Source organism: Doryrhamphus excisus, chromosome 18 (genome assembly GCF_030265055.1).
Source record: "Doryrhamphus excisus isolate RoL2022-K1 chromosome 18, RoL_Dexc_1.0, whole genome shotgun sequence".
NCBI classification, from domain to species: Eukaryota; Metazoa; Chordata; class Actinopteri; order Syngnathiformes; family Syngnathidae; genus Doryrhamphus; species Doryrhamphus excisus.
In genome coordinates, this window is record NC_080483.1 from 1,472,469 (window position 1) to 1,488,075 (window position 15,607).

The 15,607-nt window shown below is 43.2% G+C and overlaps 2 protein-coding genes across 2 annotated transcripts in view; one reads left to right on the plus strand and one right to left on the minus strand.

The window, feature by feature from the left end:
- LOC131105848 (uncharacterized protein C6orf132 homolog) overlaps positions 1–7,067 on the minus strand; it is a 25,264-nt gene extending 18,197 nt beyond the window's left edge. The window contains exon 1 of the mRNA XM_058054263.1: positions 7,021–7,067. The gene's annotated coding sequence lies outside the window, so the exon portion shown is untranslated. The remainder of the gene's footprint in view (positions 1–7,020) is intronic.
- Positions 978–12,184, plus strand: LOC131106600 (putative leucine-rich repeat-containing protein DDB_G0290503). Its single transcript, XM_058055823.1, has 3 exons — positions 978–4,954; positions 6,956–6,969; positions 8,700–12,184. Exons 1-3 carry the CDS (start codon positions 1,357–1,359, stop codon positions 11,238–11,240), a joined length of 6,153 nt encoding a protein of 2,050 aa, XP_057911806.1. The 5' UTR covers positions 978–1,356; the 3' UTR covers positions 11,241–12,184.
- Positions 12,185–15,607: the final 3,423 nt, after the last annotated feature.

Sequence of the window (15,607 nt, forward strand, 5' to 3'; positions counted from 1 at the left end):
TATCCTGACGAGGGTCGCAGGAGGTGCTGGAGCCTATCCCAGCTCACTTAACCTAGCATGTTTTTGGAATGTGGAAACTCCACACAGAGATGGCCGAGGGTGGAATTGAACCCTGGTCTCCTCGCTGTGAGGTCTGCGCGCTAACCACTCGTCCACTACCGCTTTTCCTCATGAGGGTCGCGGGGGTGCTGGAGCCTATCCCAGCTGTCTTTGGGCAAGAGGCGGGGTACACCCTGGACTGGTGGCCAGCCAATCACAGGGCACATATAGACAAACAACCATTCACACTCACATTCATACCTATGGACAATTTGGAGTGGCTAATTAACCTAGCATGTTTTTGGAATGTGGGAGGAAACCGGAGTACCCGGAGAAAACCCACGCATGCACGGGGAGAACATGCAAACTCCACACAGATATGGCCAAGGGTGGAATCGAACTTGGGTCCTGTAGCTGTGAAGCCTGTGTGCTAACCACCCGTCCACTGTGCAGCCCTGGTTCAGTATATTTTTCATCAAAATAGTAGTCATGCCAAAATGTTGTGTTGCTGCTGGATGTTCACAGTATCCGAGTGATACTGCTGTGGGGGTGCTGGAGCCTATCCTAGCTGTCTTTGGGCGAGAAGCGGGGTACACCCTGGACTGGTGGCCAGCCAATCACGGGGCACATATAGACAAACAACCATTCACACTCACATTCATACCTATGGACAATTTGGAGTGGCTAATTAACCTAGCATGTTTTTGGAATGTGGGAGGAAACCGGAGTACCCGTAGAAAACCCACGCATGCACGGGGAGAACAGGCAAACTCCACACAGAGATGGCCGAGTGTGGAATTGAACCCAGGGTCTCCTAGCTGTGAGGTCTGCACGCTAACCACTCGGCCACCGTGCAGCCCTCATAGCAACACATGTGTGTATGCAGTCGTGCTACCCTGCCCTGAAACCGAATGGGCGACTTCTCCGCTTACCTGGAGGAACTTTGATGATGTCATAAGTTAAGGTCGCTGTCATCGATTGCGTCACCCTCTATGTCATCTTATGCATTAGAGCTTATCGGCCTGACACGACTTCATCTCCACTATCACAAGCCGCTAATGTTATTTTGATGTGATATTCGTTCGCCGCAACAACTTGGCGTTCCCCTTCAACTGTCATCTTCTGTGTCATAAATGTCATAAAGGTCAACTATTCGGCCGAGACTTTTATTTATTTTTATCCGATCGTGGCAACTCGAGAGACGATGGTTCTCAAAAGGTCAAAAGGTTTTATTTTCAGTAAAGCAAGCCCATCATGGTATTTTGAAAATATCATGTTTAAAAATGTGTTGACAAATTTGTCAATAAGGACTGAAGGATGTCATGGATAAATAACCAACAGTTAAGCAAAGACCACTTCAGGGAACCCGTTGAAGATGTGGAAAAAAAAGGCACCTCGTTGCTGGAGCAGAGATGGCTCGTCAAGGAGGAGCTGGCTCATTTGGCGTCCGAAAAGAAGACGACGACGACGGAGAAACGGGACTCGAGGGCTCGACGCTTGGGCCGTCATCTCCACTACAAGAGCTTCACGGTGGAGACGGAAAACGATCTTCAACAAAGCCTTCTCGAGCAGAACAAGCTCTTCAGTTACAACATGTCGGTGTTTGACTGTCGGGCCGAGAGGTCGGGAACGGAGAAATACAACTTTGAGTTTGCTCTGCTTCAGTGTCGATGCCTGGAGGTGGAAACGCAGTACGACAACTTGCGGGCGCAGTATCAGCATCTCAAGGCTCAACTTTTAAAGTTCACAGAAGATAATACCAACGAGATGACGCTCGGCGCCAAAGTCTTGACTTACCTCGGATCTGAAAACGTAAACATGGACGTGGCCGACAACGACGACTTGAAAGCACAAATGAAAGTTTCGATGGAAAGCAACCTTCTGGATCAGCAACACATGGCTCTGATTGATCAGGTGTCTCAACTTCAACAGCACAAAAACAACATGGAGTCGGAGCTAGCCGACTTAAGGTCGCAAGCTAAGGTCAACAAAGAAAACGAAGACTCGCTGATGAAACTGAATCTTTTACTCAAGAACGAAGTGGCTCAGCTGAAATCGAGTTTGAAGACGGACGCCGACGACTCCAACTATAACGTTCTTCCGGAAAACAGGAGCCATCCAGATGAGCGGATGGAGTCCCTCAGCGACGAGCTAGCTCGCCGTCAATCTCGCGGCTCAACGATGGAGAAGGAGAACGGCGACTTGAGGGCGCAATTAAACATTCTTCAAGAAAACAAGAAGCAACAAGACGATAAAATGAAGCACCTGAAAGATCAGGTGGCTCTGCTTCAGTCTCATAACATCGAAATGGAGACACAGTGTAGCAACTTGAAGGCGCAAATTCAATTCCATCGAGAGGACGAAGAAGCTCAGACTGACCACAACAATGTCCGTAAAAATGGATTGGTTGAGCTTCAGTCAAAGATGGAAACTGGCATCACGGCGGACGAAAAACATCGCCTGGAAGATGAAGAACATGATCAGAGGAGCGAAACAAAAGAGCGGAGGAAAGACGAGTTGAGGACGCAAGTTAAAGCTCTCCACGAAAGGAATAACCAACTTCATGACGAAGTGAAGTCCCTCACGGAGAAGTTAAGTCTACTTCAGACTCAAAAGGCAAAGACGGAGACGCACAATTGTGACTTGAGGGCCAAAGTGAAAGCTCTTCAAGAAAACAAGAACCAACTCGACGATGAAATGAAGTCGCTGAGCGATCAAATTGCTGTTCTTCAGTCTCAGAAGACCAAGGTGGAGACGCAGAATGGTGACTTGAGGGCACAGGTTAAGGCTCTTCAAGAAAACGAGGATATTCTCATCAAGCAGAACGAGTTCCTCAATGATGAGGTGTCTCAGCTGGAAAGATTTAACGTGAGAACCGATAAGCAAAACGAAAACCTGCGCACACGAGTCAAGGCTCTGAGAGAAAACGAGAACATCCTCAGCGAGAAGACGGAGAACCTGATGGCTGACTTGTCCCACTTTGAGAACCAGAGAGACAAGGACCAAAGTGAGATTTACGGTCTGAGAACTGAGCTGCAGACGCTCCGGTGCCAACTGCAAGATCAAGACGAACTACTCAGGAGGATCGATCATGCCGAGTCTCTCATGGAGAAGGAGTGGGCAGAGAACGAGAGGTTGAAAAGCAAACTGAGCGAGCTCGAGGAGGAGGGTAACTTTGTGAAAAAGCAGAACGACGTTGTGAGAGTGGAGTTGGAAAACCACAAATCTCTTCAAGATCAACAGAGCGAGCAGATTGCGCAGCTGAGGTGCAAACTGAAAGACCAGAAGGTCCAACTTGAGGAGGCTCAGTTTCTTCTCTATAGTAAAGATGACGAGTTAGCAAAGCAAAACAGAAGAATAGCGTACCTCAACGAAGTCACCGAGGAGCTTAACTCCCTTCTGAGCAGTTTCAAACAAAGAATACATGAACTTCAGACCCAGCTGGAACTCCGACAGATGGATGAAATATTGACGGCGAGCAGCAGTTGCGGGAGCCTCATGGAGACCGCCAACGACGAGGAGTTCGCCAGCGAAGATGAACGGGAATCGAGTAACGTCGATAATCCTCATCAACGCAACAACAACCAGAAAACGCTCCTGATGCGTAGCTCGTCTTTGCACGACTCCCCGAGTCTGAAGATGGAAACGGAGAACGAAGAATTAAGGACCCAAGTCAAAGAACTCCAAGAGAACAAAGTCAGACTAGTTGAGGAGAACACGCAACTCAGCGACAAGCTCGAATCGCTGACGTCAAACGCGGACACGAAGAATGGACATTTAATGGCGCAGGTTGAAGACCATCGAGAAAATGAAAAGAAGCTCATTCAGCAAAATCAAGTCTTCGGCGAGAAGCTCACAGAACTTGAACGTCGGAGCCTGAAAACGGAGACGGAGAACGAAGAATTAAGGACCCAAGTCAAAGAACTCCAAGAGAACAAAGTCAGACTAGTTGAGGAGAACACAAAACTCAACGACAAGCTAGCTCATCTCGAATCGCTGACGTCAAACGCGGATACGAAGAATGGACATTTAATGGCGCAGGTTGAAGACCATCGAGAAAATGAGAAGAAGCTCATTCAGCAAAATCAAGTCTTCGGCGAGAAGCTCACAGAACTTGAACGTCGGAGCCTGAAAACGGAGACGGAGAACGGAGATTTGAGGGTACAAGTTGAAGATCTGAAAGAAAATGAGAAACTCACAAAGCAAAGAACCGAGACCCTCGTGGCCGATTTGAGCCGCTGTGAATCTCAGCGGGACAAGTACAAAACCGAAAGCAACCGTCTCAGGCTGGAGGTTCAGACGCTGCGGTCTCAACTGCAGGATGAGAGCGACCTCAGACGCAGGATCGACCACGCCGAATCTCAAATGGAGAAGAAGTGGGCGGAGAACGACAAGTTGAGCGACAGACTGCGTGACCTGGAGAAAAAGGACGAGTCCTTGAAAAAGCAGCACGATGGCGTTCGAGCCGAGCTGGAAGAACAAAAATCCATCCGAGATCAGCAGCAGCAACAGATCGCTAAGCTAATGGCGGCATTGAACGACAACAAACACCAAGTCAAAAAGGCTGGATTTCTCCTCTACAATAAAGACGACGAGTTAGCCCAGCAAAAAAGGGAAATCGATCATCAAAACGGAATCATACAGGACCTTAATACCACTATAAGAAATCTAAAACTAAATCTCGGTCATCGCCAAGACCAGTTGGAACCCAACCAGACTGCAAATAAGCGACCACGACCCGACACAAGCCGCCTCGACGCAACCGTGGAATCAGTCATGAAGTCTGACAGATTCCGACCTCCAAATCCAAGTACTCTTTTCCGCAGCAATTTTAAAGGGTTTATAAAAAGTTCCGTAAAGGTTTTATCTGCGGTAATGGTTTTCGTAATGGTATTAATCTTATTTAACATGGATAGTGACTTTTCACTGTTAAGTCTTTTAGAGGGCTGCTAGCGCTATTAAACGGAAGTAGCTTTAGAAAGAACGTTTTGGTTGGTGACCGACCAGCTATTTTGTTCACTAATTTGTATCATATTGTCAATGTCGTAAACTCTGCAATAGACTTATTTGACATCAAGTCCTATGAAGTTGATGTTTCGAGTCGTTTTATTCCAATCTTTCCAAAAAAAAAATGTTAATAAATCATTTTCTTGGTTTTAAAAATCTGTTTTTGTGTTTGAGTCAAACGATAGTGAAACATTTCCAAAATTGATCCTCTGGGGTTGTTTTTATTTTAAACCTCTAAATCAGGGGTCTCAAACACGCGGCCCGCGGGCCAAATGTGGCCCGCAGGACACTAGTTTGAGGCCCCCCGCCTTGATATGAAAGTTTAATGTTAGTGCGGCCCGCACAAGTTTGATATGGATGCTGTATGGTATCATGCACCCAGAAAAAATGATTACGTTTGATTCATGTTCATGTTAAAGGTTAAATAACTGTTAATAGTTATCCTCCCTATCCGTGTGGAAGTGGTACGTTTTTGGCAATTTAGGTTGAAAGGAAATAACTTGGAGGCTACCGTTTAGGTCGCGAGCGCTCTAGTTTGCGAGTTAGCATGTGTCTCAAGACCAGGGGTCTCAAACACGTGGCCCGCAGGACACTAGTTTGAGGCCCCCCGCCTTGATATGAAAGTTTAATGCTAGTGCGGCCCGTGCAAGTTTGATATGGATGCTGTATGGTATCATGTACCCAGAAAAAATGATTACGTTTGATTCATGTTCATGTTAAAGGTTAAATAACTGTTAATAGTTATCCTCCCTATCCGTGCGGAAGTGGTAAGTTTTTGGCTATTTAAGTTTAAAGGAAATAAGTTGGAGGCTACCGTTTAGGTCGCGAGCACTCTAGTTTGCGAGTTAGCATGTGTCACAAGACCAGGGGTCTCAAACACACGTGGCCCGCAGGCCAAATGTGGCCCGCAGGACACTACTTTGAGGCCCCCGCCTTGATATGAAAGTTTAATGTTAGCGCGGCCCGCGCAAGTTTGATATGGATGCTGTATGGTATCATGTACCCAGAAAAAATGATTACGTTTGATTCATGTTCATGTTAAAGGTTAAATAACTGTTAATAGTTATCCTCCCTATCCGTGTGGAAGTGGTAAGTTTTTGGCTATTTAAGTTGAAAAAAAATAACTTGAAGGCTACCGTTTAGGTCGCTAGCTCTCTAGTTTGCGAGTTAGCATGTGTCTCAAGACCAGGGGGGGGGCCACTACTTTGAGGCCCTCGCCTTGATATGAAAGTTTAATGTCAGTGCGGCCCGCGCAAGTTTGATATGGATGCTGTATGGTATCATGTACCCAGAAAAAATGATTACGTTTGATTCATGTTCATGTTAAAGGTTAAATAACTGTTAATAGTTATCCTCCCTATCCGTGTGGAAGTGGTAAGTTTTTGGCTATTTAAGTTGAAAGGAAATAACTCGGAGGCTACCGTTTAGGTCGCTAGCTCTCTAGTTTGCGAGTTAGCATGTGTCTCAAGACCCTGCAGTTGCGCAATATGTTGTAAATAAAAAGAGTATAAATGTGACTATAGTCGTGTTTTGTCATGTCTACAGGGCTCTAATAATGCTTTGTTCATTTTAATATGAAAAAAATCATTTGTCTACCCACCAACTATATGTGCTTTCTTAACTTTTTATTATTATTATTATATTTATTTATTACTGATTGATTGATTTTCTTTATTCTTGATTTGTTTATTTATTTTTCTTCTTATTTTGTGTAGAAAAATTAAAATTAATTTTTTTGAGGACAGTGGAATGTTTTATCAGAGCTTTTCTTGTAGAAAATCGGAACCAAAGCAAAGTTTATTTATTTTTCTGTTTTTAATAAATGTTTAATAAATAATAATAATAATAAATGTTAATAAACTGTTTTAACATATTTTACACTGAATTTTTCTTCTTTTTTTTTGCTTAGATTTCTCACTGAAGGTATTCGCTCAATTTTGCTAGCTAAAGATAAAAGCAAACACATAGACTCACAAATACAAAGAATGTTCCAGACGCCTTGATGCCCCTGCAAAGGAAAAGACGCCTTGATGCCCCAGCGAACAAACAAAAGGAGAAACACCAACCTTGCCCTCAAGCAAGGGCAGTGGTGAAACCTGATTGGTCCAGGACTACAGCCTCAGGACTCCAGCCTCGAGTGTATAAAAGGCCGGGTAGGGAAATGAAGGGTGCTTTTTTGCAGCTGCGCTGTAATAAGACCCGCTTACTTGTAGGCATACAGGGACTGCAGATAAGGTATTGTTGTCAGGAATAAACAATCTGGTTCTCATTCTATAATTTGGTTCTTTAAGATTCCCTTATCCTCTATTCCAAACCCACTTAGAGTCCTCAGGGGGAGGATTTCTACATCACTCAACGTGAACAAATAAAAATTTAACATTAGTTAAAAATAAAAATAAAAACATGAGTTATTTTCCATACAATAAATGTTAGGGGCCTGGGACTCGGGTCAACAATCAGGCTTAACTATACATGATTAGTACCTCAGTGGGTTCAAGTAAAAACCATTTGCTTTTTTGCAGCTGCGCTGTAATAAGACCCGCTTACTTGTAGGCATACAGGGACTGCAGATAAGGTATTGTTGTCAGGAATAAACAATTTGGTTCTCGTTTTATAATTTGCTTCATTAAGATTCCCTTATCCTCTATTCCAAACCCACTTAAGAGTCCTCAGTCCTCTGGTATATAGTATTTTACACAGTCCATTTTTACACCTATATTTTTACACATATTTTACATGTAAAAGTCTTATGCATTATCTGCTATATGTGAACTTTGAAATCATTTATTTGATGTGAAGTGTATTAGAAATTAAATGTATTATTATTATTGTTATTATTTTTTATTAGAATTACTATTGTTATTATTATTAGTTATAGTAATGTTATTATCATTATATTATATAATATAATATATTAGAATTATTATTTATATTATTATATAATATATTATGATATATTAATAATAATAATAATAATAATGTTTATTATTATTTTAATAATAATAATATTACTATTATTATATTAATATTATTAACAACAATATTAATATAATAGTAATTATTATTAACAACAACATTATTATTGTTATTATTATTATTATTTACAACAATATTAATATAATAGTAATTATTATTAACAACAACATTATTATTGTTATTATTATTATTATTTTTACTATTGTGCTTGTGCTCCTTTTTCCAGGAGTATTTTGTAAACAACAGACCACATCAAATAACGAAATTGATAAAGCAGCTACCTCAACCACCAAAAACTTGGCCCAAGCCACAATGCCAGGTTATGTGTTGAGTTTAAACAGGCGGGCCATATTGAAACACTTGGCGGGCCGGATGTGGCCCCCGGGCCGTAGTTTGCCCACCCCTGATCTAGTACCTCATTTAGTACCTCAGGGGGTTCGGGTAAAAACCATTTGCATGGTACTGTTAATCAAAGTCGTTTCATCTGTCAGCTGATGCTGTTTGCCTTTCAACTGGGTTTCTTTGTTAGGTCATAAAGCTTCAGAGGACCAGCCCACTGCAGACAAACATGTGTCTGATATCTGATGAAAGTACCGAATAACGAAGTGTATTTCAGGCATCGGTCATTTAACATCTCCAGTTCTTCGATCCTAGGAAAACTCCAGGACAACGGCTAGCCTGGCCAAACGGGAAACATCTGGAAAATGACTTTTAACGATGTTAAAACTAGAAAGTCGATATTGACCGAGCGAAAACGGTTCCTCGATGATGAACTGGCTCGTCTAGAATCCCAGAGCGTCAAGTTGGAAACTGAGAAAAAAGACCTGAGGGTCCAAATGAAGGACATTCAAGAAAAGAACATGACAACGACGGAGCTGAAGACGTCACGCAATGAAGAGATTACTAGACCTTACTCTTTGACTGTCAAGATGGACGCAGAAGATGCGGACCTGGCAGAAGAACTCAACGATCAAAAGAACACCATCGAGGAAAATGAGCTTGTGGATCACAAGAGGACACGCCTTCAAATGTGGAGGATGAATATGGAGGCTGAGAACGAAGAACTACGGGCACAAGTTAAAGTCCTGGAAGACAACAAAGCCATGTCGAGTCAACAAAACATGCTCCTCGCTGAGAAGCTGTCTCATCTCGAGTCTTGGAGCGTGAAGATGGAGACGCACTTGAGGATGCAAATTAAGTACCTTCAAGAAAAGGAGGACACGCTAACGAAACAGAACGAATGCCTCATTAACGAGGTGGCTCAGCTCGAAAGGTGGGCCGCGACGACGGAGAAAGAAAACGAAAACCTCCGAGCACGAGTCAAAGTCTTGAAAGAAAACGAGAACCTCATGAATGAGGTTACGGAGGCCATCGCGGCGGATTTGGCGCACGCCGAATCTCTGAGGGGCGAGGATCAAACTGAAATGTATCGGCTGAGAACCAAGCTGCAGACGCTGAGGTGTCAACTGCAAGATCAGGAGGAGCTCCTCAGGAGGCTCGGTCACGCCGGGTCCCTCATGGAGAAGGCATGGGCGGAGAATGAAAAACTGAACAACAAACTCAGCGAGCACGCGGATGAAGATCCTTTTGTGAAAAAGCAGAACCAAACGAGAGAAGAATTAAGAGAACATAGACCCGTCAAAGATCTCAAACACCTTGAACGTATCGCTCAGCTCGAGGCGGCAGTCAAAGAACGTCAGACCCTCCTCAGTGGCAAAGACGAGATGTTAGAGAAGCAAAGGAAGGAAATCGTCCAACAACACGAAGTCATAGACAAGCTTAACTCTCTTCTTACTCCTTTGAAACAAACGATACGTGATCTTCAGACCCGCTTGGAACTCCAGCAGATGGATGAAATATTAACTCCGAGCAGCAGCTGTGGGAGCTTTAACGAGACTGTCAGCGAAGAACCGTCGCAGGAGAAAAACCAAAGCTCACAAATAAAAGAGCTTCGACAAAACGGCAATGCTTCGATGCGTGGATCTCCAAGTCTTAACCCGGTTCGAGATCTTCAAGAAAACGAGGTCAGATTAGCATTCAATGACAAAGTGCATCCTGAATCGCAGAGCGCAAACGTGAACACAAATTTAATGGACCAGGTTGAAGATCTTCGCAAAAACGAGGACAGGCTCACTGAGCAGAAGCAGCTCTTCAGCGAAAAACTGCCTCAACTTGAATCTTTGAGCGGAAACACAGAACCCAAGGTACAAGTTGAAGATCCGATAAAAAACGGGTTCCTCCAGCGTGGGAAACCAAGCGGTGTCGCTGTCGCTGATTCGTCCGGCACTGGATCGCAAGGAGACAAGGATAATATTCAAATGGAGCAAGAAGAACACCAAGAAAACAAGTCCAGAATCGTCAAGCAGAACAATCAGTTCCATGAAACTTGGTGCGTTTCAAAAGTCCACGTTGAAGATCCAAGAGAAAATGAGTACATCTTAAGCGAGAACACAGAGGAACCCGTCACTCTTGATTTGTCCAACTCTGAATCTCAATGGGACAATGATCATTTATGGAATCATCTAAAAGATCTTCAAGAAAACCAAACCAGTTTCACCAAACAGAACATGCACCTTCATGGAAAAGCGGAGACAAACAATGGAGATCCTGAAGAAAATGAGAACGTCTTAAGTGAGAAAACGGACACCGTGACCGATTGGTCCAACTTGGACTCTCAATGGGATAAAGATGACACAGAAGTTTATCATCTGAAGACAGACGCTCAGGTATTTTGGTGTCTTTTGCAAGATCAAGGCGACCTGAAGACAACGACGGATCAAGCGGAATCTCGACTGGAGAAGGAGTGGACACAGAATGAAAAGTTGCGCAACAGGCCGTGTGACCTCTATGACAAGCAACACGTTCTCAGAAGGTACGATAGCGTCGTCGAGGACCAAGAAGACCACAACAACGTCGGAGATCAGCAGAGCAAAACAGTCACACACCTGAAGACCACATTAGCAGATCCGAAACTCAGAGTTGAGGAACCCGGACGTCTCATCCTCAAAAGCCAAAGCAAAGATCGTCAACACGGGGACAAAGATGGACGGAACCCTCTGTTCGCCTCGTTTCGGGAGGCTTTTTTTAACTGTAAACGCCAGCTGAAACGGATGGAGGAAATACTAACCGCAAACAACTTGGAGACTCAGCCTAAGGGGCAACAAGACCCGGGTCTCCTCCATAGCGCCCCATCAGAAGGATGTAGCAACCTCCTATGATAAGAACTGGTTTCACATGGCGTCACTTCTGTGGATGCCGAAATTCCTGGAAACCACTAATGCATGGGTCTCAAACATGCGGCCCGCGGGCCAAATGTGGCCCGCAGGACACTACTTTGAGGCCCCCCGCCTTGATATGAAAGTTTAATGTTTGATATGGATGCTGTATGGTATCATGTACCCAGAAAAAATGATTACGTTTGATTCATGTTCATGTTAAAGGTTAAATAACTGTTAATAGTTATCCTCCCTATCCGTGTGGAAGTGGTAAGTTTTTGGCTATTTAAGTTGAAAGGAAATAACTCGGAGGCTACCGTTTAGGTCGCTAGCTCTCTAGTTTGCGAGTTAGCATGTGTCTCAAGACCAGGGGTCTCAAACACGCGGCCCGCGGGCCACATTGAGGCCCCCCGCCTTGATATGAAAGTTTAATGCTAGTGCGGCCCGCGCAAGTTTGATACGGATGCTGTATGGTATCATGTACCCAGAAAAAAATGATTACGTTTGATTCATGTTCATGTTAAAGGTTAAATAACTGTTAATAGTTATCCTCCCTATCCGTGTGGAAGTGGTAAGTTTTTGGCTTTTTAAGTTTAAAGGAAATAACTTGAAGGCTACCGTTTAGGTCGCTTGCCCTCTAGTTTGCGAGTTAGCATGTGTCTCAAGACCAGGGGTCTCAAACACGCGGCCCACGGGCCAAATGTGGCCCGCAGGACACTACTTTGAGGCCCCCCGCCTTGATATGAAAGTTTAATGCTAGTGCGGCCCGCGCAAGTTTGATATGGATGCTGTATGGTATCATGTAACCAGAAAAAATGATTACGTTTGATTCATGTTCATGTTAAAGGTTAAATAACTGTTAATAGTTATCCTCCCTATCCGTGTGGAAGTGGTAAGTTTTGGGCTATTGCAGTTGCGCAATATGTTGTAAATAAAAAGAGTATAAATGTGACTATAGTCGTGTTTTGTCATGTCTACAGGGCTCTAATAATGCTTTGTTCATTTTAATATGAAAAAAATCATTTGTCTACCCACCAACTATATGTGCTTTCTTAACTTTTTATTATTATTATTATATTTATTTATTACTGATTTATTCTTGATTTGTTTGATTATTTTTCATCTTATTTTGTGCAGAAAAATAAAAATTAAGATATTTGTTTTATTATTATTATATTTATTACTGATTTATTCTTGATTTGTTTGATTATTTTTCATGTTATTTTGTGCAGAAAATGGAAAGCAGGAAGTGAACAAATGTAACAGTTAGTGATTGTAAAAGTACCAGATGGAGGGGTAGGATTTAATAAGCTTTGCTTCTTCCTACTCCTTTTGGACATGTGGAACTGGGAACTGATTATGGGATGCATTCAATTGGAATCTGATGCATGTTCAAATGAAATTAAACCATTACCATTACCATTACCATTACCATTACCATTACCATTACCATATTACCCTCATTGAGCGACATTGAGCAACAAATATAGAACATAATTCCAAACAACATATATAATAACATATTCAAGCAAAGGTGATGAATCACGTCAGGGATCGTTAAGGCTGATGCGTATTGATGCTGACTCTTCCTCCAGTCCAATCTAATTAGTCACGTCCCACCGACAGCACACGGCGCTCTGCCCTACTTTCCCCCCGTTTACCACGTTGCTCCCGTAAGGAGATAACTGTAAAGATGACGATGACTCCAAAGAGGATCAAGAATCCGCTCTAAAGCCCGACGTGAGCTGACCACCGCCGGTGACCTTTGTCAAAACACACTTATGAAGCGCACGCCACAAGACGAGGTTAATGCGCAGCCTCGCCGCATCTCCATGTTTACATTTCAAAGACCTTACAGAGTTCCGTGTTTCCGTGTTCCACAATTAGTTAAAATGCAGTTCATGACATTATGGGCTTGCTCAGCATGCAAGCCCCATAGACTGCTGCTTTGTTAGGTACGAGCATGGTAGCCGTTAGCATGTTAGCATTTAAGCTAATCCACTCATGTCTAAAGGCAAATACACACATGGCATGATGTAGGGAAGTTATAGGACAACCTTGGTACTTTCTAAACTTGAGGCTCTCTTGCTAAGTGCTAGCATGGTAGCCGTTAGCATGTTAGCATTTAAGCTAATTTACTCATGTTTAAAGGCAACTACACACATGTCATGATGTGGGGACACTGTGTGACTGCTTTAACACTTTTGGGACTTGAAGCTATCTTGCTAGGTGCTAGCATGGTAGGCGTTAGCATTTAAGCTAATTTACTCATGTCTAAAGGCAAATACGCACATGGCATGATGTAGGGAAGTTATAGGACAACCTTGGTACTTTCTAAACTTGAGGCTCTCTTGCTAAGTGCTAGCATGGTAGCCGTTAGCATGTTAGCATTTAAGCTAATTTACTAACGTCTCAAGGCAAATACCCACATGGCATGATGTAGGGAAGTTATAGGACAACCTCGGCACTTTCTAAACTTCAGGCTCTCTTGCTAGGTGCTAGCATGGTAGCTGTTAGCATGTTAGCATTTAAGCTAATTTACTCATGTCTAAAGGCAAATCCGCACATGGCATGATGTAGGGAAGTTATAGGACAACCTTGGCACTTTCTAAACTTGAGGCTCTCTTGCTAAGTGCTAGCATGGTAGACGTTAGCATGTTAGCATTTAAGCTAATTCGCTCATGTCTAAAGGCAAATACACACACGGCATGATGTAGGGAAGTTATAGGACAACCTTGGCACTTTCTAAACTTGAGGCTGTCTTGCTAGGTGCTAGCATGGTAGGCGTTAGCATGTTAGCATTTAAGCTAATTTACTCATGTCTAAAGGCAAATACACACATGGCATGATGTAGGGAAGTTATAGGACAACTTTGGCACTTTCTAAACTTGAGGCTCTCTTGCTAAGTGCTAGCATGGTAGGCGTTAGCATGTTAGCATTTAAGCTAATTCACTCATGTGTAAAGGCAAATACACACATGGCATGATGTAGGGATGTTATAGGACAACCTTGGCACTTTCTAAACTTGAGGCTCTCTTTCTAAGTGCTAGCATGGTAGCTGTTAGCATGTTAGCATTTAAGCTAATTCACTCATGTCTAAAGGCAAATACACACATGGCATGATGTAGGGAAGTTATAGGACAACTTTGGCACTTTCTAAACTTAAGGCTCTCTTGCTAAGTGCTAGCATGGTAGGCGTTAGCATGTTAGCATTTAAGCTAATTTAGCATGATGTGGGGACACTGTGTGACTGCTTTAACACTTTTGGGACTTGAAGCTATCTTGCTAGGTGCTATCATGATAGCTGTTAGCATGTTAGCATTTTAGCTAATTTACTCATGTCTAAAGGCAAATACACACATGGCATGATGTAGGGAGGTTTTAGGACAACCTTGGCACTTTCTAACCTTGAGGCTCTCTTGCTAGTATGTTAACATTTTAGCTAATTTACTCATGTCCAAAGGAAAATACACACATGGTATGATGTAGGGACACTATGGGACTGCCGCAAACTTTTGGGACCTGAGGCTGTCTTGCTAGATGCTACCATACTAACTCTTAGCATGTTAGCATTGTGGCAAATTTACTCATTTATAAAGCCAAATACACACATGGCATGATGTCGGGACACTATGGGACCGCATGAACACTTTTGGGACATGGTACCTACTTGTTAGATGCTACCAAGCTTGCTTTCAGCATGTTAGCATTTTAGCTAATTTGCCGCTCTCTAAAGGCAAATACACACATGGCATGATGTGGGGATGCTATGGGACTGACTCTTCACTTTTGAGACTTTTTAGCCGCTACAATTCTAACTGTTAGCATGTTGGCATTTCAGCTTTGTTGCTCAATTCCTCGTCTTATGTACGCACGGCATTGCTCGGCGGCGCGGCACGGCATACACCGGGCCCGAGGTTCACAGCACAGGTGGCAAGCCCATCAAAATTTCCGCGGGAATTTTCTAGTTATTATATATTATTTTTTGCTACATAATGGTGGATTTATATGACAGTTTTACCATGTAAACTTAGACGTCCGTTTCCTTCCATCGCACCTTAAATCTTAGGAAAGAACCCGGACCGGTGCGTCCGGTTTCTCTGCACTTGAGAGGAATTCATTATGCTGCCGTATGAAATGTGAAGAATCTGCTGGCAAGATGATTTGACATTACTGTTATGTATTTGTGCAGCTTAGCTCGGCCCGTTTGGTGCAACGACATTCCAGTTTTGTCCCTCAAGATTCTATCTAAGACTTAAAGACTTATGGACACTGTCTGGGGTCATTAGACTCTTAAGGTAGAGGTGTCCAAAGTGCGGCCTGTAGATGTTTTGTTTTCTTTTATCTCACCATTGCATTCAAAAAAATAT